The sequence below is a fragment of the Mercenaria mercenaria genome, chromosome 12 (genome assembly GCF_021730395.1).
Source record: "Mercenaria mercenaria strain notata chromosome 12, MADL_Memer_1, whole genome shotgun sequence".
Lineage (NCBI taxonomy): Eukaryota > Metazoa > Mollusca > Bivalvia > Venerida > Veneridae > Mercenaria > Mercenaria mercenaria.
Window position 1 is genome coordinate 8,205,948 of NC_069372.1, and position 15,910 is coordinate 8,221,857.

The 15,910-nt window shown below is 33.5% G+C and overlaps 1 protein-coding gene across 1 annotated transcript in view; it reads right to left on the reverse strand.

Annotated features, from left to right (window-relative positions):
- The window catches only part of LOC123535376 (uncharacterized), a 120,247-nt gene that overhangs the window by 51,930 nt on the left and 52,407 nt on the right, over positions 1 to 15,910 (reverse strand). Inside the window, exons 7-9 of the mRNA XM_053518926.1 lie at positions 13,989 to 14,086; positions 11,437 to 11,532; positions 7,284 to 7,369 (exon numbers count right to left, since the gene is read on the reverse strand). Of these exons, the coding sequence (XP_053374901.1) occupies positions 7,284 to 7,369; positions 11,437 to 11,532; positions 13,989 to 14,086 (280 nt within the window). The remainder of the gene's footprint in view (positions 1 to 7,283; positions 7,370 to 11,436; positions 11,533 to 13,988; positions 14,087 to 15,910) is intronic.

Sequence of the window (15,910 nt, forward strand, 5' to 3'; positions counted from 1 at the left end):
CTGGTCAATGTTAACCTGTTTTAACCTCTAGCCTGCTGGCGGCAAGTGATTCTGCCTTTGCAACCAGTACAGACCAAGATCAGCCATGGTCTACATTGTTCGCCATTCAGTGTGAACACCCCTTCGAGTAAGAAATAATATTGCCCAAATTGATTGAATCCATGAAATTACATCCCAATAATCAAGTAAAATTCCCATTTATCTCTGATGATTCCAGAAGTTGAAATCCATGAATTTATATCCTACAGACTGAGAGCCAAATTCAAACCCTGGTTAGTCACTCTGCTTCTGTAAATCTCTGGCATCCCTGTTTTCAAACTGGTTCTCTGAAAGGAACTAACAACTTCCTCAAATGACATGGATGTGGACAGCAAGATGTATTTTGTGAAGTTACCATTAATTTTGCCTTCCACCAAGCTTATTCCCTATAATTTACTGGGTATTTAAAGATTTTAAACTTGACTTCGAGAACCAGTCTTGGATCTGTAGCCTCTGATTGGCTGTTTCTGAGCACAACTGTGAAACTGACCAATGACAACACTGCATTCTGAGACTGGTTCCCTTTTTTTTTTAACTATGAACCAAGACTGACATTCTGAAGCAAAGCAGGAAGCTTAAGCAGGGAGCTGCCAGCACAATAAGAATCCATTGATAGAATTAACTCCTAATGGAATATCTAAATTATTTATCTCTTCAAAAACTAAGTCAGTTGTAATATGATATGCGATATCATTTAACATTAATGAAACACTTACAAAGGAATCTTTTTGCCATCAGAACTTTGATCTTTACTGAAAAAAATGCTGAAAACTGTCTGAAAAAGAACTGCAAAAATTTTGGCCTGTTTTCCTAACAAATTGAGCCCCATAATGAGAAATTCAGTGTGAAAGATTTATGGGAATTAAGCATGAACTCTTCAGTGTAGACATACCCTCCAAAACCTGAACTGTCGAGACAAAATCATCCAATTTTATGCTCACAAAATTAAATGATTTTAAAGTAAGTGAATTTTACGACTCTTTTTTTTTAATCAGTTATATAATATGAGAATTTTAATAACTGTTTCATTGAATTTGAATATATTCTGCTTTCCTGCCAATATTTTCCCCCCTTTTTTATAATCTCATAAGATGTTATCGAGGCATATATTATTTTATAGGAACAACAATGTCTTTTTAACATTAAATTACACTTTACAGAAAGCTCATCAATCATTTTTAACTAAGTAAACAAAGTTTTGTCCAAAAAATAACGAAGCTTACATTACTTTAGACATTGTTTATTATAACTTCTCCGAAACAAGAAATAACTTTCAAATACTCAAATTGGCATACACTTAACTCAACAGGGTCAGAATGACTTTCTAAAGATTTTTAATCTCCTTGTATTTACAACAGAACCTGACACGTCAATATTTTTTCTTATTATTTACCTATTTTCAATCTCTGTGTATTAACAGTAGGGACCGGAGGTGTCAATATTTTCCCATGTCAATGTGCAAATTTCATATCAGATGTATCATGACATCACCTGTGACATCATTTCAATGTGTTATTCCATTAAACTGTTCATTTAAGACAATTTTTTCACTTTAACCCTTACATTGCTAAATTTCTATATAGAACTTGTCTGTCTTTCAATTTGGACAGTACCATTAACTGTTAAAAGGGGTGCATACCAAACAAGATACTGACTGAATGGCAAACAGTGCAGATCTTGATCAGACTGCACAGATGTGCAGGCTGATTATGATCTACACTGGTCGCAAAGGCAGAATCAATCGTGTTCAGCATGATTAGGGAAAAGACAATATTTTCACTTCAACTGAGTCAAAAGAACAAAATATGAGCAACAGTGTGCAAAAACCAACATAGGGGCATTGCAACCAGCAAGGATCGGCTGATCATGTTTATCAATTTTTGCATTTGTATGCAACTTTCATAAAAAACAAACATGGATCCAGATCAGACAGCGTGGATGTACAGGCTGATATAGATATACTGGTCTGGAAGCCCGATACTTGTTTTCGCTGAAATTTATGCCAATTATGTAATGCAAAGACGAGCAGATGCTTAAGTAATAAAAAGATTATATTAAGCTTTGTGACGAGAAATATACATTCGTTCCTTCTATTTCCACTGCTGAACTTGCGCATATTTATCTATACAAATCTGATAACCTATAGAATACTGGCATGCAAATTTCATATCTGGTGCACAACATCATTCATGAATGTCTGTTGCCAAATTAAGAAGTTCATTAATGACAATTTTTTTCATTTTTACTCAGGTTAAACTACATATCACTGATAAGTGCAGATGCACGTGTAATAAAAAAAAATATTATATGCATCAATACATATGCAGAGGTTCATGCATTTTAACCTTTAGCCTGCTAAATTTCTAGAATGGACTGTTCCATCATTCAATTTTGGCAGTACCATTTATTATTCTGAAATTTACTGACTGAATAGCAAACAGTGCAGACCATGACCTTGGTCTACAGTGGTCGCAAAGGCAGAATCACTTGCAGCCAGCAGGCTAAAGGTTAAACTAATGAAGTATTTCAGCTGCAGAAATAATGCCTCTTTCAAAACTTAATAACCTTCACTATAAAAGAGTAAATAACTTACCGGCTATTAAAATATATAATTGAATCTCACTAAAATCCAGCCGTCCAACAGTTTTTTTTACATATTTTCAGTTTTTTTACATATTTTCTTTTTTTTTCTGTTTGTTTGAAAAACACAAATACTCAGATATCAAAAATATTATATTCCCATCAACAAGTCAATTAACTGAGGTGACTTTCCAATATTAATGTTTTTGTTAATCAATTAAACTCAAGTCTCCAAACATCTCGACATAATCTGTATATCATAATAATACATTCAGCGACAGTGGTACCTTATTGATTCCATACCTGTCGCCCGCTGACAATAATTCCATTTTCGTAATTGTAAACTTGACAAAGGTTTAACTTACATTCAAAATTAGCGCCGTCAATTAAACATATAATTCAGAATAACCCCAGTAATCAATATCTGCGGAGAAGCAATTTCCAATTAAAGAAAAATACAATTAAATGTATTATCAATTTTTCACTTTATGTTCAGGCGGCACTATTGTGCGTCTATAAAACTTATATGATATAATTATGAGTATCAGCAAGCCCCCTTTTCTTATACAGCACTTTCAAATTTCAATAACGTTTAAACACGGATCCTGTCATTATTTTCCTATCATCTTTTGTCGATTTAAATTATTTCTACATACCGCCTTAATAAATCAAAACTGTGTATAGTATAAACAGAAATGAAATAGATTTTCATTTATAAATTTCACACTAAACAGTTTTTAACAGAATAAGAAATGTTTATATCTGAATTGCTTACTACTCTATAGTGTTATGAAATGGTGCGAGACAATTGAATTCAGAATAGTAAATAACAATTACTGTGAGAAACAGAGTTATACAACATTTTTTTCCTTTTCTGAAACACTTTCATTTGCAAATAAAAAAAATATATTCCAAATTTAGCTGAGAATTGATTAAAGCTGCCAACAATCCCGATTTAGAAGAACAAACAAAAACTGCCTGCCTTAATGTTCTATATTAAGAACAATCAATTTCCTTAATAGTAGCAAGATGCAATATTTACATAGTTATACAGATATTATATGTTCATATTGTCTTTTTAAAGAAATGATTATAGTTTCAATTCTTTCACCTTGACATAAGCACATTCACAGTTTGATAGAAAAAGCCCTAATAAATTTAGAAAATCCAGTAATACTCTTATCTTACTACTTTCCAATTATGTAGCTAAAACACAGCTATAATTTAGATTCCTCTCTCATAGCTACAACTTCATTCAGACTCCTTTATCATAGCCATAACTATATTTAAATTTCTTTCTAATAGCTATAGCTTTACTTGAAACTATAACAGTTACTTTAGATTCTCCTCCCATAGCTATAAACTTAAGATTGTCTCTCACAGTTAAAACTTTATATGGATCCATCTTTCAGAGCTACAACCATACCCATAACTAAAACTTTACTTAGATTTTCCTCCCATAGCCATTACTTGAATTCCTCTCTCATAGCTAGAACTTTACCTTAATTCATCTCTCGTAACTATAACTATACTCATAACTGTAACTTTACTTAGGTTTCTCTCTCATAGCTTTAACTTATATTCCTCTCTTATAGCTTCAACTTCATCTCTCATAACTATAACTTTACTAAGATTCCAATCTCATAGCTATAGTTTTACTTCGTTTCCACTCTCATAACTGTATTATAAACTTTACTTTTAAATCACACTCACAGCTATAACTTTACTTAGATTATTTTCTCAGTACAACAGTTTAACTAAGATTCCACTCTCTCACAGCTATAACTGTACTCAGATTTCACTTTCATAACTACTAATTTACTTAGTCTATTTTCATAGCTATAACTTTACCTAGATTCCACTGTCATAGCTTTAACTTTACTTAGATGTCAACTCCTATTGCTATAACTTTACTTAATTTCCTCTCTAATATCTACTTACTAAAGATTTCACAGTATATCTAGATTCCTCTCTTACTGCAATAACATTATTCAGATTTCTCTCTCATAGCTATCACTTTACTAAGATTCCTCTCTCATAAATGTAAATTTACTTAGATTCCTCTCCCATTACTATAACTTTACTCAGATTTCCCTCTCATAGATTTAACTTTCCTTAGATTCCTGTCACATAGGCTGACATAGCTGTAACTTTACTTAAATTCCACTGTCATATCGTAGACTACAACTTTATTTAAATTCCTCCCTCTCTCATAGCTATAGCTTTACTAAGAGTTCTCTCTCATAACTTCATTTAGATTCATAACTTCACTAAGATTCCACTCCCATAGCTATAACTTCACTTAGATTTCACTTCCATAGCTATAACTTCACCTAGATTCCACTCCCATAGCTATAACTTCACCTAGATTCCACTCCCATAGCTATAACTTCACCTAGATTCCACTCCCATAGCTATAACTTCACCTAGATTCCACTCCCATAGCTATAACTTCACTTAGATTCCATCATAGCTATAACTTCACTTAGATTCCACTCATAGCTAACTTCACTTAGATTCCATCCCATAGCTATAACTTCCCCTAGATTCCATTTCCCATAGCTATAACTTCACCTAGATTCCACCCCCATAGCTATAACTTCAATTAGATTCCACTCCCATAGCTATATCTTCACCTAGATTCCACTCCCATAGCTATAACTTCACCTAGATTCCATTCCCATAGCTATAACTTCACTTAGATTCAACTACTATAGCAACAACTTTTCTTAGATTCTTCTCTCATATCTACATCTTTATTTAGATTCCTCTGTCACAATCATAGTCAAAGACATGTATAATAAATGTAAAATGGTAAAGTATAAGTAAATTAACATTTTTGTTTCTACGTCCTCTCAGATAAAAATAACTTGCATGTCATAAGAATAAGCAAATAAAATCTACAAAAAGAATTAACACTGCCGGACTGGCTTACTTTGTCAAGTCACAGATTTTTATGGCTCAGCTATATTCAAGAGTAGTTAAGTGGGCAAATTTGACCAAAGTAAATATATAACTCCTTAAACTTGTTGACAGAAATCTGCATATTATGATCTATAGCTGATGTGATAATATAGATATATTTTGGGTAATAGCTAATATAAAATGATAAGATTTTAACATGAATATGGAAATTTTCCGCTTCGTTATGTCCCATATTATAACTACAAACCAAAATCTGCAGCGAAAACACTATAAGAAAGACTGATATATGTGTTTTTATTGAGGTTGTTGCACTGTAGAGGTTTATTAACTTGCTTAACAGGTCTAGAATAATAACAAGAGGGTCATGATGACCCTGGATTGCTCACCTGAGTAATATGTGTCACATGTTTCAAATGGCAAACTGATGCTATAAATCTGGTATAATAATAATAATAAAATGCTAAAATATTAAGAAGGTAGGTCAGTAGGTCACATTCATGGTAAATGAAAGTCAGTTTTAAGATCAGTGTGCAAAACTGTACACACCATCCAAATTTCAAGGCTGTATCTTAAAAATCAAGAAAGTAGGTCAGTAGGTCAAGGTCACAGTCAAGTGATCCCTTATCACTTGGTGTCATCAGGTAATTATAATTAAACAGTCTAGGAAATATGATCTGATAATTTTTGAAGTATTTTTTCCTATATAACCCATAATTATAACAAGTGACCCCCCAGAGCGGAGCCTATTTTCACCCCTAGGGTATAATTTGAACAAACTTGGTAGAGATCCACCAGGCAATGACACATACCAAATATCAAAGGCCTAGGCCTTGAAATTTCAGACAAGAGGATTTTTATTTTTTTTCCTATATAAGTCTATGTTAAATCTGTTACCCCCAGGGCAGGGCCTCTTTTCACCCAATGGGCATAATTTGAACAATTTTGGTAGAGAAACTCTAGGAAAGGCAACATACCAAATATCAAAAGCCTAGGCCGTGCAGTTTCAGGCATTGAGATTTTTAAAGTATTTTTCCTATGTAAGTCTTATGTAAACCTTGAGACCCCCCTGGTCAGGGCCTCTTTTCATCCCAGGGACATAATTTGAATAATTTTGGTAGAGGACCACAAGGCGATGCTACATACAAAATATCAAAGGCCTAGGTCATGTGGCTCTAGACAAGAAGATTTTCAAAGTCTTTTCCTATATAAGTCTATGTAAAACTTGTGACCCCCAGGGCAGGGCCTCTTTTCACCCCAGGGGCACAATTTGAACAATGTTGATAGATGACCATAAGATGATGTCACAGGCCAAATATCAAGGCTCTATGCCTTCCAGTTTTGGACAAGAAGATTTTTAAAGTTTTTCCTTTCGGTTGCCATGGCAACCAGAGTTCTGCATGGAATTTAATTCTTTGAACCATTTTAAAAGGGGACCACCTAAGGATCATTCATTTGAAGTTTGGTGTAATTCTGCCCAGTGGTTTTCAAGAAGAAGATTTTTAAGAAAATGTCGATGGACGCACGACGGACGATTCACGACGGACATTGAGCGGTCACAAAAGCTCACCATGAGCCTTTGGCTCAGGTGAGCTAAAAATAATCATCAAATCACAAATACTTGTTTACCCAGTATTTTTGTTTAAAAGGAGTTCAAAGACTTTAAAGAGTTGCTCACCTTGAATTATCCGAATATCAAGAGTTGCCTACCCTGGATTATCAGAATAACAAGAGTTGCTTACCTTTGAGTAATCTTCAAAAGCACCATGTTGTTTATCTATGTCTCCTTTTTCTTCCTTCTCTTCCGGTATAGACATTCCTGATCGAGCTAAAAATAAATAAACATGCTTAAAAGGAGTATGATTTAACTATGCAGACAGTTTAGTTATAGTAACAGTTCTTCCAAATGGTATAATTGGGAATTTGAAAATTTACTTTTGTTTACAGAAATTAATTTCATATAACTGAATTTGTCACATACATTAGTCAAATAAAGTTACATAATGCTTTAAACAATGGTTGCGGCAGTTTTTTTGTAAAAGGTTTCCCAATAATAGAATTTGTTCAAACTTTTATTTATGAACACAGTGTCATTTTAGAAACAGAATTATGAAAAAAAAATTGAAGGTCACCATGCCCGTTCATGAGTTGAATATGCAAATTTGAAGAAAAATCCAGTTTTAAGGGCAGATAACTCCTAAACAAGCATGGTGACATATGACTGGTTTTGCATATACAAAGTCTGAACAAATTCTATTATTGGGAAATTTTTGCTCCATCTCTCACACAAGAAATTTTCAATTTTATTCAAAGTCAGGTCAAATAAAAGTCCCATGAGAGAAAATGTATGTTAACATTGTTATAAAAATATGACTTTTAACACTGAATGTGTGCTTATGCTGTCAGATCCATTAAGGGAGGTAATCTAGAACAAAAGATTTAATAATATTTACTATTAAAACAGATATTTAACTGGAGATGCTTTTGAGAAAAGCGCATGTCTCCAACAACTGCCTTGTTTGTCTGGAAGGGCTAGATGAGTGGATCCAATCATGCCCTAGATGATTGGATCTAATCAGTAATTCAAGGGCCATAATTCAAAAGTGCCTGGGTTAATTTGGCTAGTTATCAAACTTGGCCAAAGTCTTATGGTCAAACACATTTTGTTCAAGTTTGGTGAAGATCAGATGAGAAATGTTTGACTTTGAGTGCGGACAAGCTTTGTGACAGACAGACAGACACACGCACACACAGAAAGGAGTAAATCAATATGTCTCCCACACCACTGTGTGGTGAGAGACATAATCATCTGACAAATCTATGAGATAACAATAACAAAAAAAAAAGCAAGAAATAAAATTTAAGCGTTCTATTAAAACTGCTGTTAAAGTTGTTTCAATTCCGCAATTACCAACAACCACAGCTATTTAAAAATACATAACAAAGTAAAAGGTCAAAAGCTGAATTAAATTTCAAATTTAAGATAAGCATTTAATTCTATCGCTGCATAAGCATCTATGTTTAAGCCAATTCCTTCACACTCACAAATACTGGTCTAAATTGCAAGCCATCTTTTTTATATCCGAAACAAAACTCCCAAACAGAAAGCCAGACACCTTACCCTGACCACCACTAAGACATTTAATGTCATAATTATGTTACAAAATTTTAGAATACACAGAAAATATTTATAAATGTTTTTTTTTCTTCTTTTTTTCTGTAGAAACTGGCAAATTTTGCAACAAGTTTCACAAATGTAAGATTCAAAGATGCAAGAAAAGCTGGCAAGGAACATGTTGAACTAGGGGCCATATTAAACAAGGTGCCATGTTGAACAAGGGGCTTTTTTGAACAAGAGGTCATGTTGAACAAAGGGTCATTAATTATGAACAATGTGCCACATTGAACAAGGGGCTTTTCTGAACAAGGGGTCATGCTGAAAAACTGCCATGTTGAACTAGGCGCAAATGAGAACAATAAAAGTTTTCATGTTGATCAAGACGTTAAACAAGGGGCCAGTAGTGTCATAGGAGGAGTTTTCTAAGTTTTTCATAAAGCAAAACAGAGAAAACTAGCCGCACTCGACAGAGGTCATGATTTTTAACGAACCAAAATAATCTGAAGAAAGTTGATAGAGGGTCACCCAAAATTACTCTAACATTAGGCAGCAGTTTCTGATAATATTTTTTGATATGATTTTCATACAGCCAAATAAAGAAAACTACAGAGGATGGTCATTCAATGACCATAAATGCTTATCATGAGTGCTTCATCCTCAGGTGAGCAAAAAAATTCTTTACTAACTGTACTGATTTCTGCAACTTTTAACAGTAGGGGAAAAGCTTAAGTGGTGATCAGAGTAGATTATAGACTGCATGAACTGCCACACTCCTGTGCATACTATAACAAGATTTTAAAACTTTGCTCCTGGTAATGGACTCTTTGTAAAAAAAAAAAATGATATACCAACAAAATATCTGTATCTAAGTACAGTCTTCTTTCCTGAAATAAAGGTCTGACTTAACTAAGTGAATCAGTCATTCATATATGATTCTAATAATTTTTTTACATTCTTTGACTAATTAATACGCAATTTTAGTTTAAAACAAATGGATTAACTGATAGTTCACAAAAATTTGTTAGGCTGACTTAAATTATTTGGATCACTTTAGCTGATTAATTTTCAATAAATTTTGACTGAGTGTCTGAAGAGTAGTGCCCCTTTGCAAGTATTACTAAGGGAAGTAACACTTAGTAAGCCTAATTTCTGTATATTATTGACTTACTTCCCTTGCACATTAGTATTTTACATCGATTGACTTAACAGAAAACAGTGAAAATGGGTGTTTAATTTTAGTGAATTTGGTGATTTCTTCAATCTATGAAATTCAAACCAAACAAAAAATGTAAATTTCTGATTTCTGACATTTAAAAACTCCACAGATTTCTATCCACTAAAAAAGCTGTTTGTATCAAAGCCACAGATTTTCACGAATACAAATGTTAAATTAAATCAATTTTCAAGCTTACAGAAATTGTCCATTAACTTTGTATTTGTTTATCTATCTGAAAACTCTTTTGCACAAAATAACTTTTGTTGATATATCACACATATGGTTATGGAAACTATTCTAGCCAAAGACTTGCTGATATTGTTGTTCTCAATGGGTGTTTTATAGGTAAATATAAGTGTGTTAACAAGATCACTTGCAGCTGCAACAACTTTTTATGTATGTAGGTTTACAGACATAACATACATTCAAGTTAACGATTTACAATTATGCTGAAATATTAACCCTATCACCCTAGACATGATTAATTCTGCTTTTCCAACCAGTGTAGATCATGATCAGCCTGCACATCTATGCAGTCTGATCAATATATGCACTGTTTGGCATTCAGTCAGTATCTTTTTGGTAAGCACCCCTTTTAACAGTTAATAGTACTGTCCAAATTGAAAGACTGACAAGGTCTTTTTAAAAATTCAGCAGGGTAAGGGTTAAATCACCAAAGTAACACGTTTTTGTATAGATAAATATGGCGAGAAGGTTTGGAATGGTTCATATGTGTCTTATATATGTCTGCTTTCATACTGGTGACTACGTTACCGTGAAATCATTTCTGGAAATTACTGAACTTCAGTAAACTGGTTCGTCATTTAATTTGGGCAGTACCACTTATTATTCAAAGTGGTGTTGACTGAAAATTTACTGACTGAATAGAGAACAGTGCTGACCATGATCAGCCTGCACAGCAAAGGCAGAATCACTTATCGCCAGCAGGCTAAAGGTTAAAGACAAATTTTATCATTCCATACAGATATTACTTTGTGTTGGCGCAACCTGAAAATCCATAAATCTTAATGCCCCATAGATATTAAATGCTTCAACAGAAACATTTTTCTTTATTATTATTATTATTATTATTATTATTATCATTATTATAACTACGTTATTATTAATTTATTATTAATATTATTATTATAATTATTATTGTTACTATTATTATTACTACTACGTTATCACTATTTCTATTATTAATATTGTTATTATTTTCATTATTTCTTTTTTGTTATAATTATTATGGTATTATTATTTTTATTATTAATATTATTATTATTGTTATTTTATAAAGTTAATATAACATCACTCTTCACAACCCCTTTTAGTACCTTTTATACAGAACAGCTGATATATATGAGTGACATGTGACACCAAAATTACACTGAACCGGTGCCTGCAGTGAGTAAGTTATTTGGCGCAACATCTATATACACGTAAAAGCGATTACTGCATACAAATATCACAACACAACATTAAACTGACATTGTGCTAGTGTCCATAATTAGCCTACAGTCACATACATCACAGCACGCCATAGCCAACCACAACTTACAACTTAACAGATCATCCATTTTAGGTTTTCTATCATCGTTAGAAGCGAAACTTTTTACGCTCCTGTCTGATTTAATCGGAGAACCCAGTCTTACTTCTGAAAATTTGTATTTATTTGACATAAACAATTGAGAAAATATTTAAATTTCAACTATTACTATTAAACATTTTACATACAACAAACAAACTTAATACACATTTTGATATTTTCAAATACTAACTCAGGCGAAATGACACAAAATGGGCTAAGATTATACTTTTTTATTACAATTTTTTTATTCCTCTTTAGCTGGGTTTAAAGTCACACTGAGCAAGGCACTTGGGTAGAAACACTGACCTTCTATAAAGTAGCTGGAAATATTTCTCATATAACGTGGGGTTAATGCAGAAAGGAGACATCTGCATATGAATAAAGAAGGCACTTGTCTACTTTCCGCATTAACCCCACGATAAAAAAATTCTACATAACAAGTGAGTCTTGCAGTTTTGGGAAAATGATTCAAAGTCAGTGACCTTGACCACATGGGTATAGAACCCTAAATTATTTAGCACTTGTAAAATGTTAATCAAAAGAAAAATAATACAAGAGCATCGCCGTGCGGGTGCTGACGCTCATCTGATTTTTTCGTCTCTGTATAATAGAAATATTGTCCTACCCATGATTTTCTAAGTCCAAAAGGGGCCATAATTCTTGCAAAAAGCAATGTAGAATTACAGTACTTGCTGTGCAGAGTCAGCTTTTAATGGCGAATATTACTTCTCCAAGTTTCAAGCAATAACTTTGACCTTTAAGCTGACCTAAACACAAAACTTAACCAAGAAATCTGATTTTCTAAGTCCAAAAAGGGCCATAATTCTTGCAAAATTGAGGATGGAGTTATGTTCTTGCTGTACAGTGTCAGCTTTTGATGGTGAACAAGTGTTGCAAGTTTCAAAGTGATAGCTTTGATAGTCTATGAGAAAAGTTGACCTAAACATAAAACTTAACCAAGAAATCTGATATTTTCTAAGTCCAAAAGGGGCTATAATTCTTGCAAAAAGCAGGATGGAGTTACCTTTCTTGCTGTACAGAGTCATCTATTGATGGTAAACAAGTGTTGCAAGTTTCAAAGCAATAGCTTTGATAGTTTTTGAGAAAAGCTTACTTAACTTAAACTTGACCAGGCAGCCTGTTTTACGATTTTTTAGGACGGGTTAAGACGTTTTGAGAACTTGTTTAGTGCGATGTTTTAGTATCATCTTTTTCCATCATTACGGTAGTCAAAACAAGAGCTGTCTGATGACAGCGCGCTCGACTATTCGAAGAATTGATTGAAGAATGGGGTCAACATATTTCCACAGATATTCAGACAAAAGAAATAAATAGATTAGACAAACAATGTTCCTGTATTTCTTTGATTTCGATAAGTCTTGCACTAAATGGCAATGTATGAACCAATTTCAAAGTCCAAAAAGGTCCATAATTCAGTCAAAATAGTTATGTACTCTTGCCTACAAATGGAAATCATAAGGATAAACAAGTGTTCAAAGTTTAAAAGCCATATGTCAAATAGTTTTTACAAAACATGGACTTGTATGAAAACAGAACCAATTTCTAAGTCCAAAAAGGGCCATAATTCAGCCAAAATCCTTGATGGAGTTATGTACTCTTGCCTATAACTGGATATGGTGATGGTAAACAGGTGTTGAAAGTTTCAAAGCTTTATCTTAAAAGACTTTGTCAAAATATTTGAACTGGTACGAAATATTTACCAAGATTTCTAAGTCAAAAGGGGCCATAATTCAGCCAAAATCCTTGATGGAGTTATGTGCTCTTGCCTATAACTGGACATGGTGATGGTAAACAAGTGTTGAAAGTTTCAAAGCTTTATCTCAAAAGACTTTGTCAAAATACGAACTGGTACGAAAAACTTAACCAAGATTTCTAGGTCAAAAGGGGCCACAATTCAGCCAAAATCCTTGACGGAGTTATGTACTCTTGCCTATAACTGGCCATGGTGATGGTAAACAAGTGTTGAAAGTTTCAAAGCTTTATCTTAAAAGACTTTGTCAAAATATGAACTGGTACAAAAAACTTAACCATGATTTCTAAGTCAAAAGGGGCCATAATTCAGCCAAAATCCTTGATGGAGTTATGTGCTCTTGCCTATAACTGGCCATGGTGATGGTAAACAAGTGTTGAAAGTTTCGAAGCTTTATCTCAAAAGACTTTGTCAAAATATGGACTGGTACGAAAAACTTAACCAAGGTGTGAAGCTGACGCCGACGCCGTGGTGAGTAGGATAGCTCTACTTATTCTTCGAGTAGTCGAGCTAAAAATTAATAGGGATAGGGAATAATTAACGTAATAGTATAACTACAGCAAAACATTGATTGCTCAGTCACAAGGGAAGGGCAAAATGCTCAAGTTATCTGGGGTTTAGAGCTATCCAAACAGGTTACAATGAAAATGACCAGAGACCACACAAACTGATCGCACCAGTCCTTGAACTTGAGCCATCAATGCTTGAATAAGATTTATTTTACTGTATATAGATAGATAAAAAAGTTTACCAATGCCAGTAACTGGTTGTTGCTGACCATCCTCCTCAAGTCGACTGTCGCCATCTAGCGAACTTGGTGATCCTGGCCGACCCTCCGTACCACTTGGTCTAAAACACATACAAAACAAAATATAAGTTGTCAATTTTAACTGAACTGTACAAAAACGATTTCAGTTTACTGAGTCCCTGGCACCAAGGTTGTAAGACCCATCTCTAAATGCAGTCTAGCCATTGGTCAATTTCAAATTCAAACTAACCAATCAGATGCAGTAGATTTTTGACTGGCTGCCAAATTTCATTTTATAAGCTTGAACCCTGGATTCTCACTTAAAAGTTGCTTTCTTAAACATAAAAGGATAGTTTTTATAATAAAAATACTGTGGTTTATCCAAATATGTACAAAAGTTTTTATGATATATGGTTTTAATAAAGTGGAGGTGTTACCTCACATATTCATAATCTAAAATACAGGGGGTATTATAAACTGTGCCGTGTAACGAATAAATATTTATAAACTGCTATATTACGAAGGTACTTAAAACATCTCATACTAATATTGACTGTGTATCGTCATAGGTTACATAACTTTAGGTCTTCTTTCACACAACAAGTTCACTTTAAACACTTAATTCAATGTTGAATATTTACGATCAAAAAGATAAACTTTACAGAGCAAAAAACAAATGAGCTATTAAATATTTTCAAGTATCTGATAAAGGTATTTGATAAAAAAGATTTTTTCAGTGTTTTTTTTTTCACTGAGAGCTAGAAATAGTCATAAATCAAACTATAAAATTTATAGAGGTTCACTGCATATTTGGAAGTGTCAATGGATTGGTTATAAAAATCTAAAATATCAAAAGAAAGAGAACTGAAACAAAAGAAGTGCAGTATTCACAAAATGCAGTCACTGATATGGTAGGCCAGTCAACACAACAAAATAATTAAAAACAAAACATGGATAACAAAATCTGATATTAACTTAATACTAACTTTGTTCATGAAAAAAGTAGATCTCAAAATTAATACAAATAAAAACAAGAGATCACAGAGTGATCTTGGCGCCCACCAATGTGCCATTTTTGAGTGTTCCAAATTTCAAGACTTACTGACTAGCTCAAGGTCAAATTTCATTTCCGTACACAACACTGTGCATGTGGTTCAAATTCGAAAGCTGTAGCTTGAGAAATGTGAAAGTAGGTCACTAGATCAATTTCAAGGACAAAGTTCTTTGTGCACAAAACTATGCATGTGCATCAAGTTTGAAGGCTGTAGCTTGAGAAATTTGAAAGTAGGTCACTAGGTCAATCTTAAGGTCAAAGTTTAATTTGGTACACAAAACTATGCAAGTGGTGCAAATTTGAAGCCTGTACCTTCAAAAATGTGAAAGTAGGTCACTAGGTCAATGTCAAGGTCAAAGTTTGTTTCGGTACACAATCCTATGCATGTGGTCTAAATTTGAAGCCTGTAGCTACAGAAATGTGAAAGTAGGTCACTAGGTCAATCTTAAGGTCAAAGTTCATTTCGGTACTAAAAATTATGCAAGTGGTCCAAATTTGAAGGCTGTAGCTCGAGAAATGTGAAAGTAGGTCACTAGGTCAAAATGAAGGTCAAATTTTTTTTCAGAATACAGAACTATGCATGCGGTCTAAATTTGAAGCTTGTGCCTTCAAAAATGTGAAAGTAGGTCACTAGGTCAATGTAAAGGTCAAAGTTTGTTTCGGTACATAAAACCATGCATGTGGTCCAAATTTGAAGGCTGTAGCTTGAGAAATGTGAAAGTAGGTCACTGGGTCAAAATCAAGGTCAAATTTCATTTCGGAACACAAAACTATGCATGTGGTCCAAATTTGAAGCCTGTACCTTCAAAAATGTGAAATAGGTCACTAGGTCAATGTCAAGGTCAAAGTTTTTTCGATACACAAAACTATG